Source organism: Rhinatrema bivittatum, chromosome 6 (assembly GCF_901001135.1).
Source record: "Rhinatrema bivittatum chromosome 6, aRhiBiv1.1, whole genome shotgun sequence".
NCBI classification, from domain to species: Eukaryota; Metazoa; Chordata; class Amphibia; order Gymnophiona; family Rhinatrematidae; genus Rhinatrema; species Rhinatrema bivittatum.
The window spans coordinates 285,831,657-285,859,478 of record NC_042620.1 but is presented as its reverse complement, the minus strand read 5'-3'; the positions used below and the strand labels follow the sequence as shown (position 1 = coordinate 285,859,478).

Sequence of the window (27,822 nt, the reverse complement as noted above, 5' to 3'; positions counted from 1 at the left end):
GAGGCCTACCTCGAGGGAAAATCTGTTGCGGCCAATCGGAAGCTACGTTTCAAGGCTGTTTTCGTTTTGATACGGTGTGGCGTCAGGGTTTAGCTGTGTTCTCGATTATGCCCCCCAAAGGGAAGGGTGGTGGTAAGGCCGGGAAAGGTAAGATGAATGCCGAGGTGAGGCCTTGGAGTTGTAGTTTTCTGACTGGTCTGTTGCTGGGGTAGAGGAGATGGAGGTTTATTCCCTGCAATATTTAACGCCGATCTGGCAGTAGAATCCTCCCCTACTAAATTCCATTTTTCTTTTCAGAACAGACTGATCAGGTACTGGTTATAAGATCGTCATCCGCCTGGAACTGTAGTCCTGCTTTCCCTAAGAAAATCAGAACTAAAAGTCTCAGTATGCCGCTCAGATAAAACAAGGACTGGCCTAGTTTATTGTGAGAAAATAATTACACTAGATGGGAACTCTAGCGAGAAGGGGTAAACGTGGTCGCAGCAGCAATAATGAGGGAGGTGGTTAAGAGACAAAGAGTTTCTGAAAATAGTTGACCAAAGCAAAGCTCCTAGACTCCTTTTCTCTGGAAGATGCAAAATAATAAATGTATATGTATGCATGTATATAGATATTAAACCACTATTTTTTAAAAGACTTTTCACAAATGATCTGCCTCTTCAGCTGTTATCATATCATGTGATGTCATAAACCTATCTAAACACTGAATAAACCACAATTGTGAGGAATTTCAAAATCTTTAATAATTTTTTCTTTTTATATGAAGGGAATTAGTATCAGATTTTAACGTGCTCACATATATACAGTCATTTGGCTCATGCAATGAGCGGGCAAGAGCCAAATGACTGTATATATGTGAGCATGTTAAAATCTGATACTAATTCCCTTAATATAAAAAGAAAAAATTATTAAAGACTTTGAAATTCCTCACAATTGTGGTTTATTCAATGTACAGTGAGGATCTGTTAGCCTAATTTGAGAGATTGATAGGTTTATAAAAAAAAACTATGTAGGACATCAGCATAAATTATTAGGTTAGTCCGAAAGAGTGGGCAGAGATGGTCTGCATAAGTAAACAAAGGATTTCTTAGGACCCTTAGTAACCAAAGAGGGCTCCCAGTCATACTTTTTGTTATTTTTCACTGGATTTTCACCCCTATAGCTAAACTGGGGGAAGAGGTAGCAGTTAGTGAGCAAATGCCATGTGAGCCAGGGTCCACTTAGTCTCCACCCACTCCTGCATGGCTGCTGCTTCCTGCTTCTGCCGATGTCTTCTTAACAGGAGTTTTGGACAACACCTCCAAGAGTTCTGTTTAGGGTCCCCATTGGGCTACCACCACCTCTGGGAGTGGGACCAAAGAGCTTTCTGAAATTTAAGTTACAGTTTGTGTCAGGAGTGAAAAATGAAGCCAGACATAAAATGGTAAAATGGACAAGCTGATGGGTTTAACTATTGATAGGATTATTTTGATAATACTGCAACTAATGCTGCTGCTTGTAAGTAACGGAGATATGTTATGTTTTGGGAAGGTGGCGCATCAGGGAGCGACAGCGCTGATAAAAAGGCACAAGGTCCTAAAGGAGGTGGAAATGCAGTAAAGGTAAGTGGTGGTGCACCATTGTAGGCATAAAGCATGGTGGTAATGGGCTGGTGAGTAGAAACAGGAAGAAGAAATAGAAGGATATATGTAGCACAAGTTAAATGTAAGACATTGATAAGACAGGCTAAGAGAATTTGAAAAGAAGTTGGCTGTAGAGGCAAAAACTCACAGTAAAAACTTTTTAAAATATATCCGAAGCAGAAAGCCTGTGAGGGAGTCAGTTGGACCGTTAGATGATCGAGGGGTTAAAGGGGCACTTAGAGAAGATAAGGCCATCACGGAAAGATTAAATGATTTCTTTGCTTCGGTGTTTACTGAAGAGGATGTTGAGGAGGTACCCGTAATGGAGAAGGTTTTCATGGGTAATGATTCAGATGGACTGAATCAAATCACGGTGAACCTAGAAGATGTGGTAGGCCTGATCGACAAACTGAAGAGTAGTAAATCACCCAGACCGGATGGTATACACTCCAGAGTTCTGAAGGAACTAAAAAATGAAATTTCAGACCTATTAGTAAAAATTTGTAACATCATTAAAATCATCCATTGTACCTGAAGACTGGAGGATAGCAAATGTAACCCCAATATTTAAAAAGGGCTCCAGGGGTGATCTGGGAAACTACAGACCGGTTAGCCTGACTTCAGTGCCAGAAAAATAGTGGAAAGTGTTCTAAACATCAAAATCACAGAACATATAGAAAGACATGGTTTAATGGAACAAAGTCAGCATGGCTTTACCCAGGGCAAGTCTTGCCTCACAAATCTGCTTCACTTTTTTGAAGGAGTTAATAAACATGTGGATAAAGGTGAACCGGTAGATATAGTATACTTTGATTTTCAGAAGGCGTTTGACAAAGTTCCTCATGAGAAGCTTCTAGGAAAAGTAAAAAGTCATGGGATAGGTGGCAATGTCCTTTCGTGGATTGCAAACTGGCTAAAAGACAGGAAACAGAGAGTAGGATTAAATGGACAATTTTCTCAGTGGAAGGGAGTGGACAGTGGAGTGCCTCAGGGATCTGTATTGGGACCCTTACTTTTCAATATATTTATAAATGATCTGGAAAGAAATACGACGAGTGAGATAATCAAATTTGCAGATGACACAAAATTGTTCAGAGTAGTTAAATCACAAGCGGATTGTGATAAATTGCAGGAAGACCTTGTGAGACTGGAAAATTGGGCATCCAAATGGCAGATGAAATTTAATGTGGATAAGTGCAAGGTGATGCATATAGGGAAAAATAACCCATGCTATAATTACACAATGTTGGGTTCCGTATTAGGTGCTACAACCCAAGAAAGAGATCTAGGTGTCATAGTGAATAACGTATTGAAATCGTTGGTTCAGTGTGCTGCAGCAGTCAAAAAAGCAAACAGAATGTTGGGAATTATTAGAAAGGGAATGGTGAATAAAACGGAAAATGTCATAATGCCTCTGTATCGCTCCATTGTGAGACCGCACCTTGAATACTGTGTACAATTCTGGTCACCGCATCTCAAAAAAGATATAATTGCGATGGAGAAGGTACAGAGAAGGGCTACCAAAATGATAAGGGGAATGGAACAACTCCCCTATGAGGAAAGACTAAAGAGGTTAGGACTTTTCAGCTTGGAGAAGAGACGACTGAGGGGGGATATAATAGAGGTGTTTAAAATCATGAGAGGTTTAGAACGGGTAGATGTGAATCGGTTATTTACTCTTTCGGATAGTAGAAAGACTAGGGGGCACTCCATGAAGTTATCATGGGGCACATTTAAAACTAATCGGAGAAAGTTCTTTTTTATTCAACGCACAATTAAACTCTGGAATTTGTTGCCAGAGGATGTGGTTAGTGCAGTTAGTATAGCTGTGTTTAAAAAAGGATTGGATAAGTTCTTGGAGGAGAAGTCCATTACCTGCTATTAAGTTCACTTAAAGAATAGCCACTGCCTTTAGCAATGGTAACATGGAATAAACTTAGTTTTTGGGTACTTGCCAGGTTCTTATGGCCTGGATTGGCCACTGTTGGAAACAGGATGCTGGGCTTGATGGACCCTTGGTCTGACCCAGTATGGCATTTTCTTATGTTCTTATGTTCTTAATTGTGGAGGGTGATGGGGAGAGCAGGGTTGAAAGGGTAAGTGGGGGCTTAGGAGAAGATGGTGTTGGTTTGGGAAATGGGAATGTGTATGCTCATCTACACAATGGAAGAGACCAGAGATGAAGAGACTCAAATTGAGCAGAGTGAATCTGCCACTTGGTCTTTCTCTGCTGTTATTTTGTGATGCCTCAGTAATAGGTATTCTTGCCTTGTTTGCAGTACATGTTGCTAGTTCTTTGTGCCTTACCTCACTGTCTTGCCCTGTCTGTCTGCTTTGATCTGGTTATTGGAGTCTTGCCTTGCCTTGCGCGTCTTAGCCCGATTCTACGGTTCTGACCTCTGCCTTGAATTCTGATTTCTCTCCTGGATCACTACCTGCCTTGACCGCCGCCTGTATCTTGACTTCGTCTGACCACCCCTTACAGGACTTCTGCCTAAGACTTGTCTGCCCCCGGAGCGCAAGGGCTCAACCTGTGAGGAATAGGGTTGGTATAGGTGAAGCTCCAGTTCCTGTCCCAATAAAGGCGATTCCACTAGCTGTTGGCATGGCGTAGCAGGTTAGCCTGCTAGGCTGCGTCAACCACGCCACAGCCCAAAGGCTCACATCCATGACACTTTATAAAAGGGCACTTTCTGAATTCCATGTTGGATCTCTTGCATTCAGATTGGAGCATTCATCACTTCTAGCTGTGAAGTCATGAGTTGCAGACGAGTGATCTTCTGAAAAAAGTATTCCCTAGCATCCTATGGCTGCTGAAAGTGATCAAGGAATATATTCTGAAACCTCTCAGTTGACTATTTCAGTCCCCTTGTCATGAACTACAGCGATGTATTTGGTGCCTAATTTATGCTTGGCCAATGAGGCCAACAGTTTACCTGTCTTGTTATCATATTGAAATAATTGGTATTTATAATAAAACATGAACTTCTGTCTTTGATGGATCAATGAATTGAGAGCCATCAAAGATGAGAGATAATTAGTCCTTAACAAATCTGTTTGCTGTTTAGCAAGGAGCTTTCTATCTTTGCAAACCTTCTGCTCCAGGCATAGTACTTTAGAATCCATAACCTCACATCTGTGTATCAAAAGGCAGCTTTCTCGCCCCAGAGCACTAACTTTGCTGTCTCTCTTATTATTTTCCTGATGCTCCAGCAAAGCCTGAAATCCAGGATCTCTGGCTACATAAGCTTGGAACTTCCATTGTCTTTTTCCTCTCCAAATGTCTGCCCAGATAAACGTGTGGTCTGAGATCTCAAGGGTTCCAATTTTAGTGCCAGATGCTTTGGAAAATATTGTGGAGGTAGATAGTAGGAGGTAGTCAATTCGACATTGAGGTGCATGCGCCCGTGAAACATGTAATTAAGCTCAGTTGGAAAAAGGATGCACCATGCATCCAGTAGGTCCAAATATTTACATAAAAGGGGTGTTCCTTTGTGACCATTATCTTTCCAGCTGTCTCAGGTTGAGATTTGTCCAGTAGCAGGTCATGCACTAGATTTAAATCACCACCAAGGAAATGGGACCACACTATGAATCTCGGATTGTGCGAGAGATTCATAAAAAAAAAAAAATGTGGCTATAACTGTTAGGAGCATAGACATTACAAAGGGTTAGAAGCTTCCTTGAGAATAAGGAATCGACTTCCCGGGTCTTTGATGGTTGCTGTAATCTGGAAGGACAGGGTTTTATTTACTAAAATTGCAATGCCAGCTTTGTGTTCCCAAGGAGGCCCAATAGGCTTCTCCAACCCACCACCTGCACAACTTACTATGCTTTGTCATTTAAATGCATTTCTTGTATCAGAGCTATGTCTGTCTGGGGTCTCTCTTTGAATTTTAATATCTTTTGTTGTTTAATTTGGGAACCTAGACCAGAAACATTCCAAGAGACGATTCCAATACTCCTTTTACTAATAGAGACACTTTCTTTAAAGTGATCTTCTCAGCAGTAACCTGTGCTGAGAAGGGACACCTTCAGCCCATGGCAGCCCTCTGGACTTCACCATTGGCCCTTTGTCCCTATAAAAACAATCCGGGCAGACAGGTGGTATCCAGTATTTGAAATCTTTCCCTCACAAGATATCAAATCCATACAACCCAACTCCCCCTCCATGTTCATATTTAGCTTCCTCCATCTCTTACCTGCCCTGTTGCGCATCCGCCATCCCCATTGCTCCTCCTCAGTCAGGACATTCTCCTTCATGAGGTGAACACGTACATGATGCTAGGGGGGGCTCCCTACCCCCAACACCGCAGTATCAAAAAAAGCATTCATACAACAGAGCGTGCAGTGAAAACCAGAAGTTTTTCCCACAGTATGGGAGCAGTGCTGCAGCTGCCCGCTCCTGCAGGTCCAAGAGGAGACAAGTTTGTGATGCCATTTCTGAGGTATATTTTTGTCGTTTTTAAACGTATGGTACTATGATACAGTGATGAAGAACTGAAACTATGATATTCACAGTCATAGCAATAAGACCAGCCACCCCCCCCCCCCCCCCCAACTGCTCAAAAGAGAAAAGTGAACACAGTTACCAGGGATAGGGAGCAAAACAAGGCCAAACACAGCTTTGGAGCCCCTCGCAACTGCAGACCACCATGGGCAGCCGCTGTTGCGGTTGGGCCAGCCTATGATTCTTTGTCTCAACTCGTCCCCATGTCCTGCATTTGTTCCAGTCAGGTAGAACACTTCAAAAAGTAAGAGAACACACTGGATGGGTAGCTTCTGAGAGTCCTAGAATATTATTGTCTCATGTAGCTCTTTTAGGGCCATGAATATAAATTTGTGTTTAACTGTGTAACTCAGACTCAAATGTTCACTGGCATTGTATTCCAAAACCCAGACGTTTAATGATAATGCTACCATACCCCCTAACAGTTGTAATTATAGTCAGTGATGGAAGCCACGTAGACCCTGTTCTTGGTGGCAGTTGGTCAATCCTCTCTTTCCTAGCGTGTAGACAGATGGACTATGGACCAGTGGGTTATGCTCCCCTGCCAGCATATAGAGAACAGAGCAAGCTCATGTCACAGTATTTATAGCCCTGCAGTGACCCCAGCATGCCAGTATTTTCCGTCTCCAGCAGATGGTCGATGTGCATCTTCCTATGAGGATTGCTTCAGATTTTGGAAGGAGAATTTTAAATTTAAATGGAGAAAAGCTCTGCTCTCATGCGGTGATACCAAGGGTTCTCTCTCCCAGTTGAGAATTTCTGAGGTGATTTCCATGGTCCCTCAGATGTGTGCCTTGGTCTGGTAGCTGGGTTTCCTGGCGTGGACTTAGGTGATTGTATAGCTTAAAGGCAGCGGGTGCAGAAGGCACCCGCTGCCTTTAAGCTATACAATCTCTGTCTAAGCCGGTAGTGCTGAGTTTTGTTTTTTTGGTTTTTAAAAAAAAAAAAAAGGGAAGGAAGAAGTTTTACCTTTGGAAACAAAGACATTCAGAGGGCTTCGTAGGACTTCCTTCAGTCTCTGCTCGGTGTGCTGTTCTGACGTAGTTCCTGCTCCTGTTGGTACTTTGGGAACTGGGCAGCCTGGCGGGTTGAGTGGTCCTGGTGGCCTAGGCCCTGCAGTTAGGCTATTTGCCTGCGCGCCTCATGGTAGGCTGAGGCGGTGTTTTCATGCGCTTCTGTGCATGCGACCACATGAAGAAGAAGATCGGTAAACACCAAGGAATTTATTAATATTTCATAGTAAAAAGCCCAACTCAGGCCGAGTTGTGCTCTATCTAGATGCTTCAGGGGCGGTTGAATAATGAAAGCGGTGTTGCCTGTATACAGCACCTCATGCGGATGTAAGGTCCTTATATTCCATATATTGTACTAAATAACTCTGTTTAAGCACGCTTATGAAAAAGCCGGAGGTAGTCCATTAGATGTCCATCCGAATTCCTTGCTATAAGACTTAGATTCCTGCAAAAAAGCATCCTGCGTCCACTGCAAACACAACATATTTGGTTTTTACTATGAAATATTAATACATTCCTTGGTGTTTCTTCTCCTCCTCCTCCTCCTTCTGTGTTTGGAAGGGATCTGGCTGCTTTTTCTTGGGTGGAGTTTTTTTTTTTTCTCCAGAGTTTACAAGCTTTTCTTTAGGAACAGTCTTCAGCTTCGCCCAATCCTGTCAGGTCGGATCCTCAGCTGGTGGACCCTCCCTCTTCCAGTCCTATGGTTAAGCGCCGGGCCATGCCTCTGTGTATTGTGGATATTCCCAACAGGAACCGGATGGCACTGATGAGGCAGATCCTGATTCCCTTGAAGATGGGGAAATTCCTCTGGGGCTGGAACGTTATCGGACCATGTTACATTTCTTTCATAGAAATGAGCTGCCAGTCCTGATTTCCCAGACTTTGAAGATACTGGGTATTGCTGGTTCGGATTCCTTGTCTGAGCAGAAGAAGAATCCATTTTGGTTTCCTTGCATAAAGCCTCTTGTTTTTTCCCTGTTATGGACACCATTCAGGAATTGAGTGATCTTGAATGGGACACCCCAGAGGCAAATGTCAAAGGGGGTAGGATGTTAGAAGGCCTGTACCCCCTGGATCCAGCTGTGAGAGAGGGTTTGCGTCTTCCCAAAGTGGATGCTCTGGTATTTGCCATCTCTAAGCGGACGACTATTCCCGTGGAGGGAGGAGCAGCCTTGAAGGATGTGTATGATAGGAGGATTGAGGCCATCCTTAAACAAGCCTTTGAGGCAGTGGCAATGACTTTACAGATAGCTTCCTGTTGTGCCCTTGTGGCATGATCTTGTCTGCTTCTCTCTTAGGAAGTTGATGATGCTGGAAGGAATTCCAGAGCGGTCATGGAACCCGCTGCTGGTTTATTTTTTTTTTAGCAGACACGGGTTGCAATTTGGTCCATACCTCGGCCAGAAGAGTGACTTCGGTAGTAGAGGCCTGGCGTCAGCTATGGTTGCAAAATTAGTCAGCTGACACAGCCTCCAAAGCTAATCTTATGAAAATGACTTTTAAAGGCTTGCTTGTGAAACTGGCCAGTAAGTGGGGCAAATCACCAGTCCCTCGGTTGCCAGAGGTTAAGAAGCAAATGCAGCGCCCCTTTAGTATGAGGGATCATCTCTGGGGTTCCAGGCGGTTTTGTCCCTACAGAGGACACGGCCTTTTGGTAGGTCTCAGTCCTTTTGACCCAGACAGCCCAAGAGAGGAGCGGGCTTGTGTGGTAGATCTTTCTGAGCTTCCCAATGAAGGTTTGCTGACCCACCTTTGGGAACAAGAGATAGGGGGATGCCTTTCTGTGACGGGGTCACTATGCCAGTCTGAGTAGGTAGAATAACGCCAGGAACAAAAAACTCCCTGGAACCAAAGTTCTAGAAGGAGGGGGAAGAAAACCCAGGTGACACAGAGTCAAGGATATACACTGGCTTCCCCTGTAACCATAGAGACAAACACACAGGTGTGGGAGGTTAAGGGTGGGACTTCCTCAGAGCCAATCAGCTGGCAGAGGAGGAGGAGTTACAGAGTATAAAAGAGACTCCCTAACCCAGCAATTTCAGTCTCCTGCTGGGGACTGAAGGAGAAGGACCATGCTACCTGCCGCTCTGCCAGACTGGAACTTTGGTGCTCCTGCTTAGATGGAAGATGGATGACTGGTGTGACTTCCAGGAAGGTGAGCCGGGAGATACAGGCTGTGTGACTATCTGGATGTGCCTACTTAAGGATATTGTTTGAGAGACTGCCAGTGGGTGGTTGTACCTTTGGGGAAGAATTGATATCCCAGAGGTACGGAGGGAGGTGGCAGTTAGGCCCATGGGGCCAGACTTTGGACTTGAGATGAACTTCTGAAGCCAGCCTTTGGAGATTGAGTCGCTGGCTCAGTGGGGAGGGCTTCTGCCTTCCATCCAGGCCGGGAGGGTTCAAACCCTGCCTGAGGACTGGGAAAGATAAATAACCTTGAACTTCTATTTGAGTTTTTGAGTGGTCAGGAAAGCTCATTCAGGGATTGGACCCTGGAACTGATGCAATTGACTGTGTACGGACCGGTGAAAGCGTCACACTCTCTCTTATTAGAGATGGGTCGAGATTACATCGGACCAGTTGATCCTGTAGGTGATACAAAAAGGAAATGCCCTGGAATTTTGCAGTATTCCTCTGGACATGTTCATAGTGTCTCTTTGCCACTCCCCGCAGAAGAAGTAGGCAGTAGAGTCTACGCTTCAAAGGCTCCTCAGGCTGAGGACTGTGGTTCCAGTACCCACGTCAAGTATGAGGTGCTATTCCATTATCTTGTTGTGCCCAAGATGGAGGGTTTGTTTCATCCCATCCTGGATCTCAAAAGTATCAACCGTCATTTGACGATGACTCATTTTCGCATGGAAACCTTATGCTCTGTGATAATGGTAGTGCAGTCGAATATAATTTGACTTCCCTGGATCTGTCTGAGGCCTACCTTCATATTCCTATCCATCTGGAACACCATTTTCTCTGTTTGCGGTGTTGGGGTGCCATTATCAGTTTTGGGCACTGCCTTTAGTCTAGCCACCACTCCCAGAATGTTTTCCGAGGTTATGGTGGTAGTAGCAGTGGCGTTGAGAAGAGAAGGGATCCTGGTGCACCCTTACTTAGACGACTGGCTGATACAAGCCAAGTCTCAGGAAGAGAGCCACCTGGTGATGCACAAGTTGATATCCTATTGCAGGAGCTCAGTTGGGTGGTGAACCTGTCCAAGAGCAGTCTTCAGCCTTCTCAGTCTTTGGAGTATCTGGGATTCAGTTTGACACAAGACAGGGCAAAGTTTTCCTGCCAAAAGTTTGAATTCAGAAATTGATGTCTCAGGTGGTGAACAATATACGCCCGACAGTATGGTCCTATCTACAGGTTCTCGGTTTGATGTCAGCAACCCTGGAAGTTGTGCTGTGAGTGAGGGCATATATGCATTGTCTTCAGTGCTCCCTACTGTCTCGTTGGAACCCGCAGTCTCAGGACTGTTCGGTTCAGCTCCACTTGCCGATGGCAATATGCTCTCATCTCCAGTGGTGGTTGCAGGAGCCTCATCTAAGGGAGTTTCTTTGTCCTTCCCGACCTGGTTGGTACTCACAACAGATGCGAGTCTCCAAGGTTGGGGAGCTCACTGTCAGGAGCTGACGGCCCAAGGACATTGGAATGCCAGGGAGTCCCTCTGGAACATCAGTCGCTTGGAAGCCCAGATGATCTGGTTGGCAAGCTTGCAGTTCAGCCACAGGTGGCAGGGTCAAGTGGTCCACGCTATGTTGGACAACGTGATAATGATGGCCTACATCAATCGCCGGGAAGGAACCAAGAGCTAGCAAGTATCACAGGAAATAGACCAACTTATGGAATGGGCGGAAGGACATCTACACATGATCTCAGCCTCTCACATTGCAGGAAAAGATAACTTAAGAGCACACTTTCTCAGCAGAGAGAATCTGGACCCAGGAGAATGGGGGTTGTCAGCAGAGGCATTTCAGCTGATATGGATCAGTGGGCCTTCCGTTCCTAGACCTGTTGACGACTTCTCGCAGTGTGAAGGTTCCTTGATTCTTCAGTTGTAGGAGAGAACCGTGGTCCTTGGGCATAGATGCTCTCATACAGGTCTGGCTGGAAGACAGATTGCTTTATGCCTTTTCTCCGTGGCCCTTGTTAGGCAAGATAATTCGCAAGATTGAAGGCCACAGGGGGCTAATACTCCTGGTGGCACCAGCCTGGCCCAGGCATCCCTGGTATGCAGATCTGCGAAGACTCCTGGTGGAGACCCCCCCCCTTCATTTTCCTCTGCACATGGATCTGTTGCAGCAGGGACCAGTTCTTCACGAGGATCCAACTCTGTTGTGTCTAATGGGTTGGCCCTTGAGAGGGCTCGCCTGTTGAAGCGTGGATATTCTTCTGAGGTGGTTGCCATCTTACTCTGAGCTAAAAGGTTCTCCACTTCCTTAGCCTACTTTGGAGAATATTTGAGGCCTGGTGCGAGGAGAGGGGTATTCTTCCTCGTTCAGATCCCGATCATTCTAGACTTTTTTTGCAGGATGGATTGAATAAAGGTTTGGCCCTTAATTCCTTGAAGGTACAGGTTGTAGCTCTTGCCTGTTTCCGAGGCCCATTAAATGGTGATTCCTTGTTGTCTCATCCTGAGTGGCCCATTTTTTTGAAAGGGGTCAAGCATCTTCGGCCTCCCTTGTGGTTACCGGTTCCTTTGTGGAGTCTTAATTTGGTGCTGGATTTCTTGGTGGACCCTACATTCTGACCGCTGCATAGCTTTTCCTTGTGGTTATTATCCTTAAACAGTGTTTCTGGTGGCTATATGTTCTGTGTGTTGAAATTCCAAGCTGCAGGCCTTGTCTTGCCAGGAGCTGTTCCTTCGGGTGACTCCAGGAGGGTTGCAGCTGTGTACTGTTCCATCTTTCTTGCCTGAGGTGGTCTTGAATTTAATTTGAATCAGTCCCTTTCCTTGCTGTCCCTTGATAAGGTCAGGGACATGAAGTAGTATTGCCTTCTGTGTCCCTTGGATGTCAGGAGTCTTGTCGTGCGGTTTCTGGAGGTTTCTAAACCTTTCTGAAAGACGGATTGCCTGTTTGTCCTTCATGGTGGAAGGAAGCGGGGCGAACCAGCTTTGCAGGCTACTATAGCTAGCTGGATTAAGGAGGTGGTCACAGCCGTGGATGTGGAAAAGCCGTTGCCTACTCAGGTTAGGGCTTATTCCACTAGGGCTCAGGCAATGTCATAGGCGGAGGTTTGATTGTTGTCTCCCATCAATATCTGCCAAGCTAGGATGTGGTCGTTCTTACATACTTTTTTCAGTTTTTATCATCTGGATGTGCAGGCCTGGGAGGATGCAGCCTTTGCATGTGTGGTGTTGACTGGCCCGCAGGCAGTCCCTCCCCCACCCTGTTTGGGAGTAGCTTTGGTACATCCCACTGGTCCTGAGTCCATCTGCTACACGCTAGGAAATGGAGAAATTACCTACCTGATAATTTTGTTTTCCTTAGTATAGACAGATGGACTCAGCTTCCCGCCCTTGGGTGCCAAATCATTGGGTCAATAGTCCTCCTGTGGGGTTCCGGGTCCCAAGGGATTCTTGGTAAGTGTTCATCCAGTCCCTAAATTGGGTACCTATGTTCTTACTTGAGTTCAGTGTTTTTGTTGGTTGAGTACAGTTTTGGTTGCCTGTTTTTAATCAAGTTTTTTTGCTAGTCTGTCCACAGTTGCTTTTGAAGAGAATATTGGCAGGCTGAGGGCACTGCAGGAGTATATATACTGTGATGTCAGTTTGCTCCATCTGCTGACAGGGGAGCATAACCGACTGGTCCTGAGTCCATCTGTCTACACTAAGGAAAATTATATTCAGGTAAGTAATTTCGCCACTAATGACTGTAGAAAATGCCATGCTTCCTCCAGTGTGATTATATATTGAACTGCTGCCAGCATGGGTTACTCTGTTTAGTTGGACATTGGAGCGAGAAGCGAACCTTTTTCTGAAAAAGAATACTGCAAATAAGGGAGAATGCTCTGCACAGCCCAGCTAGTTTAACTGAGTAATCCTGAAGAGAAGGATTTTTCTCTCTCCTATAGCAAGCTGGAGGCCCTTACGTATCGCCTATAGAACTGCAGTCTTGTGATTGAAGTTTAGGAAATGGGCGATTTCCACCCGAGACTTGTCTCAATTTTCCTGCCTGGGGCCAATACGATGTGCTCTATCAGGAGCGGACCCAGCGACTTGTGGAGCTGGAGCACTGCCGGCAACCACTTCTCTAGGAACTCCCTCGACTCGTCCAGTGTTTCTGGGAGCCCCACAGATCTTAAATTGTTTCAGCGAGAGTAATTTTTTTTTATATCTTCTATTTTGGCTTCTATCACCTCAAGCCGCTCCCCTGTTTTACTCATGATTGCTGTTGTCCCACAGGTGCCATTTTCTAAGTCAACCACACACTACTAAATCATGTCCAGCCTCTGCGTAGCCATTTCAAGGACACCCCAATAGTGCATTGAGCTTGGGGAAAATCGTCTTGAATTTCCCGTCAAACTTGGGATCAAGAGCCACTGCTCCAGTGACCGCTGCAATCAAGGCACCTCTGTCTATGGTTTTAGCTGTATTCAGTTTTACTGTTGTCTGCCATCTTGGATTCTCCCGGTTTAGCCTTATCTTTATTTTAGCTAATCTACTTGACATGACCCATTCCAAAACCCTGTAGATCTGTGCTATTTTCCACCTCAGATGGTTTAGTGCTCAATTCAAAGTCCATCGTAGCAGGATGAGGTCTGTCGGAGTGGGGGGGGGGGGGGGGTGCTGGAAGAGCACAATGATAAAATGTCTGCTTCCTTTCACAGTGATCTCAAGTGGCTTGGATAATTTTTATGTGGAATTTCTAGATTGTTAATGAAGTATTTTTGTCTTATGGAATTATATGGTGGGGTTAGTTGTTGGGATCGATTTTACAGGCTGGGTTTTTATTTTAAATATTTGTTGTTATTATAATTCATTATGGGAGATTTTGGATGAAAAATAGACAATTTTAATAAATTAAATGAATGCTAGAGTATCATAGGACCAGCTCTACGGCACACAACTTACTCGGTCTGGAGATACAGGAAATTTATCTGCTGGCAAGAGCAGAGCTAGCATGCAAGGGATAAAATCCCTTTAAAATGTTATTTACCTTTCAAGTGTGTTAAGCTTGTAAGTAACTCCCTGGGTTGCTCTGTGTTTGTCATGTAAGGAAAATAGGGAGCCATGTTACATTGTCTCTGCCCTTACACAACTTCCCTTTGCTTAAGAGAGAAAAAAAAAAAGGTAGGGAAGGCAAAAAGCCTCCAGGAAAAAACTTTAGTGTTGCAGATCTACTATTTAATTTTATCTGTCTGTCAGTATATAAAATGTCTAAATAAATAAACAGTTGTTCCATGTATAGATCACAACGGTTTACAAAGTAACATTCATAATTATAATTCAACAAAGAAAGATTGGTTACAGGGTGTTCATTTCTATCAAGTGAAACTTTCTAGTACATATTAAAATTGATCTAGTACATATGACAAAGAGTACAGATAAAAAAAATTATATTTTTCACATCTTAGTCAGTGGGTTGTTTTGAGAATCTTACATTCTCTTGTTTAATTTATTCTTCATGATTCAATTATTCTCTTTTGTCCTTTTTGTGTTTGTGGTTCTGTATATTTTGATGTTTTTAAGTTAAATTATATGTTTTTTAATAGCTATGTTTTTTTTATTTTTTTTATTTTTTTTTTAATTTTTTTTTTAATTTGTAACTTTTATTGGCAAAATATAAAACAGCTGTGCAACACGTACAAAGTCCAATGTAATCATAAGTGAACAATGTGTGCCATTATACCAGCGAAGAAGCCATTTCACTCTAGTATATCCCCTTGGATTCCCCCCCCCCCCCCCCCCCCCCCCCATATAGAGTAAGCTAGCCTATATCATCAATCATATAGCAGAAAGACACATGGTCAGCAATTCGCCTGATAGTGAACAGAAAAATGCAAAGGCGTGATTAAGAAAACATCGTGGCAGAACAGCGGACCACCAACAGCATAGATTCCCCATGACATCTGCGTTCCCAGACCAGCTACAGAAACACCAGAAAACACCAGTCCTGAGTTCCACCAATAGGAGTCACTGTGTTTATCCATGATTGGTCACTGCGAAACCATAGGATGTCGTAGCCAGTGTTCGTAGCGACCCCAGACCTTGTGAAAATGCAGGGACGATTTGTTGCGAAATGCGGTAATCTTTCCCAGGGTGTGCGTATGAAGAACCAACGCCTGAACCATGGGTAATGTTGGCACCCCAGGGTCCTTCCAACACCGTGCTATAGCACATCTGGTCGCAGTCACCACAAACGTAATAAAATAATTATGAGATTTAGATCTATCTTGGAGTTCAGCATTCAGGAGTGCTTGTGCTGGTGTGAGTTGAATACAGTCATGCAAAATCGTAGAAATCCAGGTCGATATCGTTGTCCACAGCTGTTGTATTTTGGGGCATTGCCACCATAAGTGGAAAAAAGTGCCCCGCTCCCGGCAAAGTTTCTAGCAAAGCCCTTGTGTGTTTGGCGCGTAATGCTGAATGAGACTTGGGGTTACATACCATCTGTAGTATAATTTGTATCCATTTTCGATATGTTGTGTTGATATAAATCCCTTCCGTAAACTTTGAAAAATTGTCAGCCAGTCCTCCCTTGTCCAGGTACATTGTAAGTCCGATTGCCATGCTCGTATATGTGACGCAGACTGGTCAAAGTCATCGCTCAATAATCCATAGATATTAGTAATATGTTTGGTTACCATGTGGGGATGTCTACACATGCTCTCAAATGATGAAATACCCTTTGCAAGGTCAGCTTCAATCCGATTGCTAAGAAAAAAGTGTCTAACTTGGAGATAGCGGAAAAGTTCCGCATGACCCAGCTGAAATTGGCGGCCAAGGGTAGGAAAGGATAACAATCCCCCGGGGGACCAAACATGTGACCATTGGGAAACACCCTTATCTATCCAAAATTTAAACGCCCGCAGATTGCCAGCGGGCCGAAACCCCCGGTGGTAAAATAAGTGGGTGCTATGGAAGAAGCCTTGGGAACCCACTAGGGCTTTCTTCCACCGGTCCCATACGGTCAGAGTAGCTTGCACTGTCTCTGGTAAGGGCAGTCTGGGAAACCTAGAAGCCTGGGTCTGCCACAACAATGCGGAAATCGGAAAAGGTCCTATCAGGGCCTGCTCCAAGCGTACCCAAGGTTTGCTCCTTTTGCTGTCATGCCACTCTATGGCTGCTTTCAAATGGGCCGCCCCATGGTATCGAGCTAAATTAGGCATGCCTACCCCTCCTCTATATCTGGGCAGGTACAACGTTTTCAGAGCAATCCTAGGCCTTTTTCCCTTCCATAGATATTTGTTTAGTCTCCGTTGCCATTTATCCAATAGCTTAACAGGAATGACAATGGGTAAAGTCTGCAGTAAATACATAATCCGGGGCATGACATTCATCTTCAGGACAGCTAATCTCCCCAGCCAAGAAATGTGGTATCTGTCCCACTCCTCCAGGTCTTTATATATCCTCCTCAAAAGTGGGGCATAGTTTAAGTGAAAGAGATCGTGCTCCGTTCCCAGATAGATCCCCAAATACTTTAACTGGTGCTTGGCCCATTTAAAGGGAAAATCCCTTACAATTTGGCCTATTAATTCTGATGATGCAGTAACATTTAGCAATTCTGACTTTTCCCAGTTAATCGAAAACCCCGAGACCCTGCCAAATGCGGCCAGCTCCTCCGAAACTGCCCGCAAAGATTGCAGGGGGTCAGTGAGAGTAAACAAAATGTCATCTGCGAAGAGAGACAGTTTTGAGGAAAAGTCTCCCACACTCACTCCAGAAATTGAAGTATTACTCCGGATACGGTGCGTGAAGGGTTCTAGAAAGAGTGCAAACAGCAGTGGGGACAGTGGACACCCCTGCCGGGTACCTCTTCCAACCGCAAACGAAGAGGAATATCCCCCATTAATTTTGAGACAAGCCGTGGGCGCTTCATACAGTTTTTGAATCCATGTAATAAACTTATCTCCCAAATTAAATAATCGCAAGGTATGGAACAAGAAGGGCCAATGCACATAGTCGAAAGCCTTTTCGGCATCGATGGCTAATAGCAGCAGGGGGACTTGATGGGAACGGGCCCACCCCATGATGTCAACCGTTTTGCGGACGTTGTCCGACGCCATTCGGCCCGGTATAAAGCCAGATTGATCGGGATGTACCAGGTCCGGCAGAGAAACATTAAGCCTGTTGGCTAAAATTTTGGCCAATATTTTCATGTCTAAATTAATTAAAGAAATGGGTCGGTACGAACCGCACACCGTGGGGTCCCGGCCTGGTTTCGCCAGGAGTGTCACCCCGGCCATATTATCTTCCGGGGATATCGAAGCCGCCCCCTGCAGGGAATTAAATAAGGAAACCAGCGGGGGCACCAATAGTACCAAAAATTTCTTATAAAAAGAGGCAGTATAGCCATCGAGCCCTGGCGACTTGCCCACTTTCATGGATTTTATGGCCCAAGTCACTTCCGCCGCAGTAATATCCCTGGTAAGAAATACCTGGGTCTCAGGGGGGACCTGGGGTAATGTAAGATGGTGAAAATAGGCTTCCAGCTCATCGGGATTTATGGTGGTTTGTGCCCCATATAATTCCGTATAGTAACGGAGAAAGCGTTGCCGGATATCAGCATTAGAAGTTAACATTTTTCCGCTTTCATCCTTTATTTTAACAATATTTGACTGGGCCTGACGGACCTTTAATTTTCGTGCCAACTGTTTACCCGATTTGTTACCCCCTTCATAGTATTGCTGCTGACTGCAAGTTAGCCGATGCGCGATTTGAGCCGCCTCTAGATCTGCCAAATGCTTGCGTAGCGTGTCGATTTGCAGTAATAAATCGGCCTCCCCAGTAGTGGAATGCACCCGCCCTAGCCTCTGTAAACGCATTAACGTATCAACCTTGTCTTGCTGTTTGCATCTCTTTACATAAGCCCCCCTAGCAATAATGCTTCCCCCTCATCACCGCCTTCAAGCAATCCCATAAGGTAGTGGGAGAGGTGTCAGGATTATCATTAAACTGCAGGTATTCTTGAATGTCCCCGTATAACTGTGTACAGAACGCCTCATCTTCGAGGAGGCTATCATTAAGTCTCCAATATTTTCGCCCCTTGTCGTACCCCGAGAAATGGAAATCTAAATACACGGGACCATGATCAGACCAAGTAATTGGGCCCAGGGACGGATCTAGAACCTGGTTACAACAGCCCTTATCCACCAACAGGTAGTCAATACGTGAATAAGAGTTATGCACCCTAGAGTAGAAGGTATAGTTCCTGGATGTGGGGTGCCATACCCGCCATACATCGACCAGGCCATGATGTCGCAGAAAGCGGCGAAACGCCTGCCTGTCTGAGCGCCTGGTGGGAGAGTTCTGATGGGAGTTATCTAGGCGGGGGTCCATTGTCAAATTAAAGTCCCCACCGAGGATTATATAACCCTCTGCCCACAAATCAAGTAGCTGAGAAAGACCTTCCATATAGGCGCCCTGCCCCGCATTAGGTGCATAGGAACTGACCAAGGTGTATGTATCCCCTCCAATAGCAATGACCAGCACTAAGTACCTGCCTTCTGGGTCTGACTGGCAAACCAATTCATCAAATATCAGATCTTTATGGATAAGTATTCCTACCCCTAGATATTTATGGGCCAACGGCCTAGCAGCCCAATATTGTCTGGGGAAACTAGGGTGTTTAAGTAAGTACTCATATCTCCGCTTCAAGTGTGTTTCTTGCACAAAGGCAATCATGGTATGCTGAAGAATCAAATCGTCAAAGAGGGATTGCCTTTTTAATGGGGTATTTAGTCCCTTCACATTTAGGGACAGAATGTTAAAAGTAGTCATGGGGATAGATATGAGAAAGTTATCAGCCCAAGGGGCAGTGTCAGCCGTCCCAACCACTGCAAGGAGCTGCCTGGTTTACCCGCCCTTGAGTACCATGTGTACACTATAGACTGAAGTCGATAATAGCCGCTACTCTCTAGCTTCCCCCCCCCGCTTTCCCACCTCCCCCACAGCTTGATCCCTTTGCCAGGGCCACGCTGTCTGGTTAAGGGAGGAGTCAATCATCCCAGCATTAGTCTACCCCTAATGACATCCTATATGCTAATGGTAACAGTGTTTGACAACAGAGCATCACTAACAGTATAACAGTTTAGCTCAGGTCTTTACGCCTTAACAATAATACAAACAGTAACCATAGGTGAATCAAACTTAATAGCGAACAATGATGTATACCATAGAAACCAGAGTCTAATCCACAGGTCCAAAAGTAATGGCCCAGCCTGGGCATTACCGCGGATGAAAATCCGGCGAATGAAAGAATCCCCTGCAGGAACTCCCAAGCTCTCACCGGTCCGAGGCACCGCGCTGCGTGGGTGAATCAGTTTGTCGCCGCAGCCTTTTGTCGCCTCTGGTCACACGTTGCCAGCGCGGCGGTCCCTCCCGCCGCACGGTTGGTTTTGGGGCGGCAGGTAGGCCCACGAGCTCCGGGTAACCCACGTCCCGCAAAATATTGGAGGCCTCAGCCGGTGTTTTCGCCCGGAATGCTTCGCCTTTCAAGGTGAAATTGATCCCAAAGGGGAACATCCACCTGTATCGAATAGTTTCCTTTCGTAGAAAATCAGTAATCGGCTTGAAATCCCGCCTTTTCTTTATCGTTGTGGGCGAGAGGTCCGTAAAAATCATGACCTCATTGCCCTGCCACTTCCAGCTATTCTGCTGCCTAGCTATATTCGCAATTCTGTCTTTAACGGCATATTCATGATAGCAGGCGATTATGTCTTTGGGCAGGTTATTAACCCGGGGACCAAAAACTCTATGGGCTCTTGCAATTTTTACCTCCTCCACCTCAGGCGCCGTGGAAGTAGAAGTGGAGCCCGCTCCGGAAGACAGAAGCATGGCGCTGATCTGGGCCACGGTGGCTATACAATCTGCATATTCCGGGCCCTCCGGGATGCCCCTGAAGCGGAGATTCTGTCGCCTTGACCTGTTTTCTAGGTCTTCCATCTTCTCTTGCATACGTTCCATTTCCTCCTGCATGCTATGGATTTTATCGTGCTGATCCTTGAGGTCCGCGCTGTTAGCTTCCGCCCGGGTTTCGACCTCAAAGATGCGGCGGCCATTTTCAGCGATATCCCCCTTCAGCTCCTCTATAGAGGACATAATGATCGCAGTTTTCGCCGCTATTTCGGATTTAATTTCGTCGACCCAGCCCTTCATCTCCGCTTTCGTAAGGAGCACTGTATCGGCTGTGGAGTCTCCCGCGGCCATCTCCCCGAGATCCGCGGGCTCGTTGCATGCCCCCGCCATGTTGTCACCCGGAGGCTCACCTTCCAGCGGCAGTTTACTATATGAAAACTTTTTTAAGTCTACCGTTCTTCGTCGGTGAGACATCTGCCGGGGAGCCCGAAGTTAATAGGCGTATTTTGGCCACTGATCGCTAGTTAGGACGCCCGATGTCAGAGGATTTAGCTGACGCCGAGGGGGAGATTCAAATTTAGTCCGCCATCTGCTGGGATGACGTCACATCCTCCTTAATAGCCATGTTTTTAGTTCTATTTAGTAAAATACATAATGTCTCAGGCATAGAATTCCAGAGCTTTGGACTTGCTATGGAAAATACTCTTACTTGCATCAGATGTGTGCTCTATATTGTGGGATTAGTCAGTAGTCCTTTATTTTGAGATCTTAGTGTTCTCTGAGGATTGTAAGTTTGTAGTGTAATTCCTAACAAGCCGATGTTGAATATTAATGTTGATACATTACAGTAGATTCTGGGATTGTACAGGTAACCTATGCAGTGAAATCAGCGAGGGTGTAATGTGATCATATTTCCTGGTCCTAATAATATTCTTGCTGCAGCATTTTGTAAGTGTTGTAGTGGTTTTAAGTAACCTGCTGGAAGACCTAATAGTGAGTTACAATAGTCAAGATTTGAGAAGATTAGAGTTTGCAATACAGTACAGAAATCTGCAGAAGTTGTCTGTGGTTTCAACTGATGTAATATATACAACTTGGCATAACCTGTCTTAATTTACTGATGTGCATTTTCATTGTGAGGATCTTATTTAGCTGTGTTTCTATTCAGCTAAATGATTTCAGCCTTTATTTAATATTAATTTTATTCTATTTTAATATTCTTATTTTTCAAATGATAGTAAAATTGTCTGAAGGACATGTAGCCAGAATTACTGGTATGATACATGAAAGACGTTCTCTGTGAGCAAACTAGTCTGGGGTTTTGTTTTTTTTAATTTATTTTATTTCTCTTATTGGACAGGTGAGACACATCCTGTGCGAGAAACACAGCAAAATCACCGAGGCCATGGAGAAGCTCAAGTCTGGAATGCGGTTCAGTGAGGTGGCAACACAGTACAGTGAGGATAAAGCCAGGCAAGGGGTGGGTAGCACACCACAGGGCAGAGAGAGGGAGCTGGGCAAAGGAGGTGAATCACTGCACAGGGGCAAGGAAAAGGAAAGAAATGAGCTTGGAAAGTTGGAAGAGTGAGAGGAAGTTTTTCAGTTAGTGGTTCTCTACCCAGTGCTTGGGATGCACCCAGCCAGTTGAGTTTTCCAGATACCCACAATGGATATACATGAGGTAGATTCACATGCTTTGCCACCATTGAATGCAGATCTCTTTCATGCATCACATTTATTGATATCCTGAAAACCTGACTGGGTTGAAAACCCTGGTTTAAGGCATGGGGGTGGTAGATGAAAGGAGGTGGACATCTTTATAGGAATGCTTGAAACAGCTTTTGAAAGAAGTGAGGAGTTAGCAGGGGTGGCAAGTTGTAAGCAGAAGTGATTTCAGACTTTAGGGCTTCAGGCTTTGTAATGTGGGGTGTTTAAATAGTTATTGGATAAGCTTCTGTTAATCATAAGAAACTGTTGTATATGTTTCACTGTTTATAAAAGTTGATGTAAAATGTACTCAATAGTTATTAGATAAGCTACTGTTAATTGTACGAAGTTGTTGTATCTGTAAACCGGAGTGAAGGCATCTAGCTATACTTCGGTATAAAAAAACTCTTAAATAATAAACAGGTCTATCCAGTACTGAGCGGTAGGAAGAGCTGCGTTAGTGCCCAGGGCACCCGCGGTTGCCGCACGCACAGTGCAGCTCGCCTACCGCTCGATCCTGAACAGTAATTTTATGCAAATGAAAACTGCGTCTAAGAAGGGTCCGTGAAGCCTTAGGCCCGCGCAACCCATTTTACTGGATAGAGCGCCTATACAGTATCCTGGGTGCGCGGGCCTAACGCTTCACGCCACGCTGGTATCTGTCATTTCAAATGTCATTTGAAATGACAGATACCTCTCCCCTCCTCCCGAAGCAAAAAAAAAAAAAAAGCGAAAAAAACGTAAAAACAAAAAGTAAAAAGTAAGTCGCTTTGCCGCTTTCCCCCAGCCCCCGCTCACCTGCCCCGGCCGCGATCTTGGGTGCCGGTCTCCGGGGCAGCCCCAGTCCTCTCCCCTCCTCCCGAAGCGCAAAAAAAAAAAAAAAGTCGCTTCGCCGCTTCACTGTCTCTTCTTCCCTCCTCCCGGAGCAAGGCTGCTTTTCGCGCCCTGCTCCGGGAGGAGGGGAGAAGAGACTGACAGTGGCGAAGCAACTTACTTTTTGCAACCCCCGATCGGAGCTCTCCTGCCTCCCGCTGGCGACTTACTTTTTTTGCAGCCGTCCGGCCATCTGGAAGAAGGTATCGTGGCCTCCCGGGGAAGATGGATGCCAGCACGGGGGAAAGCGGCCCCTGTGCATGCAATTGGCTGCTCAAGACGTGACGTCACATGCCGTGAAGCCAAACGTCATGACGTCACGTCTTGAGCAGCCAATTGCATGCACAGGGGCCGCTTTCCCCCGTGCTGGCATCCATCTTCCCCGGGAGGCAGGAGGAGGCAGGGGAGCCACGATACTTTTTTTTGCGGCCATCTGGAAGAAGGTAAGTCGCCAGCGGGAGGCAGGAGAGCTCCGATCGGGGGTTGCAAAAAGTAAGTTGCTTCGCCGCTGTCAGTCTCTTCTCCCCTCCTCCCGGAGCAGGGCGCGAAAAGCAGCCTTGCTCCGGGAGGAGGGAAGAAGAGACTGACAGTGAAGCGGCGAAGCGACTTACTTTTTGCTTTTAAGTTTTTTTTCGTTTTTTTTTTTTTTGCGCTTCGGGAGGAGGGGAGAGGACTGGGGCTGCCCCGGAGAACGGCACCCATGATCGCGGCGGGGGCTGGGGGAAAGCTTGCCACCTACCCTTACCCCTGCCTCTACCGCAGGGGTCAGGGTAGGCGGTAAGTTAGCAGGTTAAACGCGCGACAAAACGGCAGGGAAAGATAGCGATAGTCGGGGCGCGGGTTACGGGATGCTAGGGAATAGCTAATTCGCTCGTTTGCATGCAATATACATGCCGCGTGCGGAAGGGGTTGGCCGGGGATTTTAGGACGTGGTAGGAGTAGGTTAAAGTGGATTCGGGATCGCAGGAAGGGATAACGCGGCCGGAAAGTGAGTAGAACGCGGCTTAGGAGCAGGGTAAACGCGGCCGCACTTTACAGGATAGACCTGAATAGCAGCAGGTTCGAGGTCACTTCAGTAGAGAAGCATAAAACAGAGCTGTTTTATGCTGTTGTATTTAGCATGAATGCAAGATAGCTGGGAACCAGTAGCTGTTAAAGGACTGGATGTTCGTTAGAGTGTAGCACTATGCTGATGAGATTCTCAGCAGACTTGGCTGATCTAACACTGTCTGTCTCTATCCTGCAGGGAGACCTGGGCTGGATGACCCGAGGATCCATGGTTGGCCCTTTCCAGGAAGCAGCGTTTGCCTTGTCAGTTAGCACCATGGACAAACCTGCGTATACAGATCCACCCATCAAAACCAAGTTTGGATACCACATCATCATGGTGGAAGGGAGGAAATAACTCCTCACCAAGGACATTTAATAAGCAGCTTTTTATACTCCTGTGTGAATGTTAGATCCTAAACCAAATGTGTCAGCCTTCAGCCCAGGACCCGGATTATACTACCTTTTCTTGTTAGCATACTTGGTAGGCAAGGTCTGAGAGCACATCTTGCATTCATAGTCTGAATTAGAGTGGAGGGAATGGGCAGACTTGTAGAGGTTTCTTCTGAGCTGTCTGTAATCAGGCAGGGGAGATTGGAAGAAGGTGGGATGGCAGGGATTAGATGTTATCACCATATCACCCCCATCATGTAAATAATCAGGGGAAAGCCCTTCCACTTCTAATTATCTCTTTCAAGACGGTGGACTAGTGAGCAGAGGTGGCTGGTTCCCATGGATCACAAGGTGACATTTTTCTGCCAGGTTTGGTTTGGTATAGAATGTTCTTGTCCTCTGAGGATTGCAGGGTTAGCTATTTCTTGCCAAGTTTGATACATAGCGTTGCCTTGCCTGCGGATCACATTTGCCAAATTATTTGGGTATTGCTGTGGAGACTTTGTATTCTGGAAGTTAATAGTGTAGTGCTGTAATGAGCTGGGGCCAGTAGGATGGATTGCGACTGTATTTCCACATCACAGGAAACTGCTGCTAGCCTCTGTACTGCACATAAGAGAAAATAAAAACTGCCTCTCTTAGTATGAGTCCATTCATGAACAGTTCCAAGAGGGAGACCTACGGCACTAGAAATTCTCTCACCTCTGATTTCTAGCTCTCGGGCTATTATTTTAGCAGCATATAGAGCTGCCATTCACATCCTATGAGAGCAAGTTCTGACCTACAAGCAATAACCATTTCAGTTGAAAAATCCTTGGTGCCTGTGAGTTGCTGATGTTTGCTTAAAAAGAATGCTCGTTTCCGATTGACTGCAGCTATTGCAAAGGGAATTACTGTAAATGCTGAAAATCAGGCTAGGATTATAGCATCTCCACTGATAGGACAAGGGAACACACACACACACACGAACACACACACACCCCTTTTCACACACACACACACACACACACACACACACACACACACACACACACACCCCTTTTCCTTATGTTGTAGAATTCTTTTACATAATCCACAAAATACAAAGGAGAATAAACTCCACACTTAGCATGTAAACCGCAGAGAGAATGAGTGCTCCCTGTAAGCTTGTATGACTACTGATACAGATTTGCTACCTTCATCTGTTTGTCCCTCCCGACGCAGCCTTGTGGTGAAAGACAGGGTCCGTGTTGGGGGACTCTTAAAAGTCAAATATATACTATATAACGGTGGAGTTGCCGTATGAAGTAATAAATTCAGCTATTGATAAGATATGTGTGGACTGATAATCTTCTCTGCGCTCATTCTCTCTGTGGTAGAATTATTTTACAGCATTTTTCCTACTAAAAGTCACTGTCAGGAGTCCTTTGAACACATGCAGCAATATATTAAACTAATGCAATTGTGCACAGAAACCATAGAACAGGTTCATGTAAATCCACTGCTGCTGCCTTACTTGTAGAGTAAATCATTTTGAAAATTGTATCCCACCTGTGAGATGCATTCATCCTTCCTGTGCCTGGTGGTGGGAAATTGTGATGCAATTTGCTTCAGCAGAGTTTGGGAAGCAGCGCCCATCAGTGGTGACTATGTGCTTCCCACTTGGCAGTGGCACAGTGCAATTTCCAAGTTGGTTTACCGACAAACTCTCTTTAAAAATAAAATGTCTAGCTTGAAAGGCACTTGTATCCAGGGGTAGTCGAAGGTGGTCCCTTCCCTCCCCTTGAGATTAACAAGCAGTTTCTGCCATCATGAGGGCTACCAAAATCCCATCCCATCAGTATTCTGGAAGAGGAAATGATGGCACGGGCCGAGCTTCCTGACTGCCCTCCCTAAGAATGACCATGCTTGCACCTAGCTGGACCCCAGAAATGCCTTTTAAGGTAATATAAATATATGGGCTACAAGAGTGTATTATTCTCCTGCTTTTCTGAATCCCCCCCCCACCCCCATGCATGTTCAGCAGATGCATTTGCATACCTATAACCAAAGCCCAAGGCTAATTTGCAGCATGTGATTACTCTGAAAACTGCAGTTAAGCATCCTGCCCTCCTGTATGTTCTCATGTAGCTCGTTACTCAAAAAGGGGAAAAAACAAAAAGGGAATCAGGAATGGTGGAAAAACTTCCTTGTTTCAAACTGAGGAGATAATCTCTTCAACAGGATACTTAAATTTGAAACTCTTTTGCATTGGGTCACCAGACAGATATATAGGTCTATCTAGGTCAGTGGTTCCCAACCCTGTCCTGGGGGCCCACCAGCCAGTCAGGTTTTCAGGATATCCACAATGAATATGCATATGAGAAAATTTGCATGTTATGGAGGCAGTGCATGCAAATTTTCTCTCCTGCATATTCATTGTGGATATCCTGAACACCTGACTGGCTGGGGGGGGGGGGGTTCCAGGACAGGTTTGGGAACCACTGATCTAGATAGAGGTTTGCTAGAGTCTTCCCTACCTATCTAACATATGCTCTAATCATACAGAGGGGGTACCAAGGCTCTCACAGGAAAGTCTACAAAACTAGGATTACCAGAGCAAAATAACACCAAACTGGCACACAGATCCTCAAGAGAAAACCAGATTCCACTCCCTTCAAGAATTAGGCAAAACAATGGGCAGGAGACAGTGTACCTGTCCTCTTGAAAGGTTGTGGATTTTTAGTTAGCCTATCTAAATAAAAGGGAAAATTAAATCCACCAGGATTGATAGTGCATGAAGATGATGAACAGCAAGACCACCCCATCTGCCACTCCACATGAGGGAGTAAAACCCAAACCTCTTTTCACTAGCACTGCCTTTGAACCTTGCCATGCTTGTTCATACATTCCTTTCAATAAGAGAAACCAGAGGTTTCCTACATTTATTTATTTATTTAACACTTTTCTATACCGACCTTCATGGTAGAGATCATATCAGATCGGTTTACATCGAATTGGGGAACTGAACCAAGAACAGTAACCAAAAACAATAGGTTGAACATGAAAAAACAAAGTTACATTTAACAGGGAAATTAAACTTGGAAGCATAGACTGCTGGAAGGAAGGAAAGGCTTGAGATAGCGGAGAAATTATTAGTATAAACAAGGCAGAGTCAGGGGGCTCTTAATCTGGACTTAGGGGTAATATGGAGATCCATTGCTCCTGAAGGAAGTTCTGTCGGCTATTGTGTGTCATGGGTATCTGAGAAGGCTTGGCGGAAAAGCCAGGTCTTAAGTTTTTTCTTAAATGTTGGTAGGCAAAATATGACATATTACAGCAGTATTAGAAGTGGAATTTGTTAAAAGCATCAAGGCACAGTGTGGCCAGATTTTAAACAGGGTTTATAGCCCAAAAATAGCTCAAGGAAAGTGGAGTCCCAAGCCCAAAAGTAGTCAAATCTTCAAAAGTCCAAATAAAGGCTAATATAAATTGTATTTGCAATAAGAACATAAGGCTTGCCATATTGGGTCAGACCAAGGGTCCATCAAACCCAGTATCCTGTTTCCAGCAGTGACCAAGCCAGGTTACAAGTACCTGGCAGGATCCCTAGGGGTAGACATATTCCAAGCTGCTCATGCCATTGATAAGCAGCGGATTTTTGCAACTCTACCTTAA

At 45.3% G+C, this 27,822-nt stretch overlaps 1 protein-coding gene across 1 annotated transcript; it reads left to right on the top strand.

Moving 5' to 3' along the window:
- On the top strand, positions 1–25,495 carry LOC115094359 (peptidyl-prolyl cis-trans isomerase NIMA-interacting 4). The gene is made up of 4 exons (XM_029607333.1): positions 1–147; positions 1,534–1,604; positions 21,527–21,646; positions 23,993–25,495. The coding sequence occupies exons 1-4, from the start codon at positions 108–110 to the stop codon at positions 24,149–24,151; spliced, it is 390 nt and encodes a 129-aa protein (XP_029463193.1). The 5' UTR covers positions 1–107; the 3' UTR covers positions 24,152–25,495.
- The last annotated feature ends 2,327 nt before the right edge of the window (positions 25,496–27,822 follow it).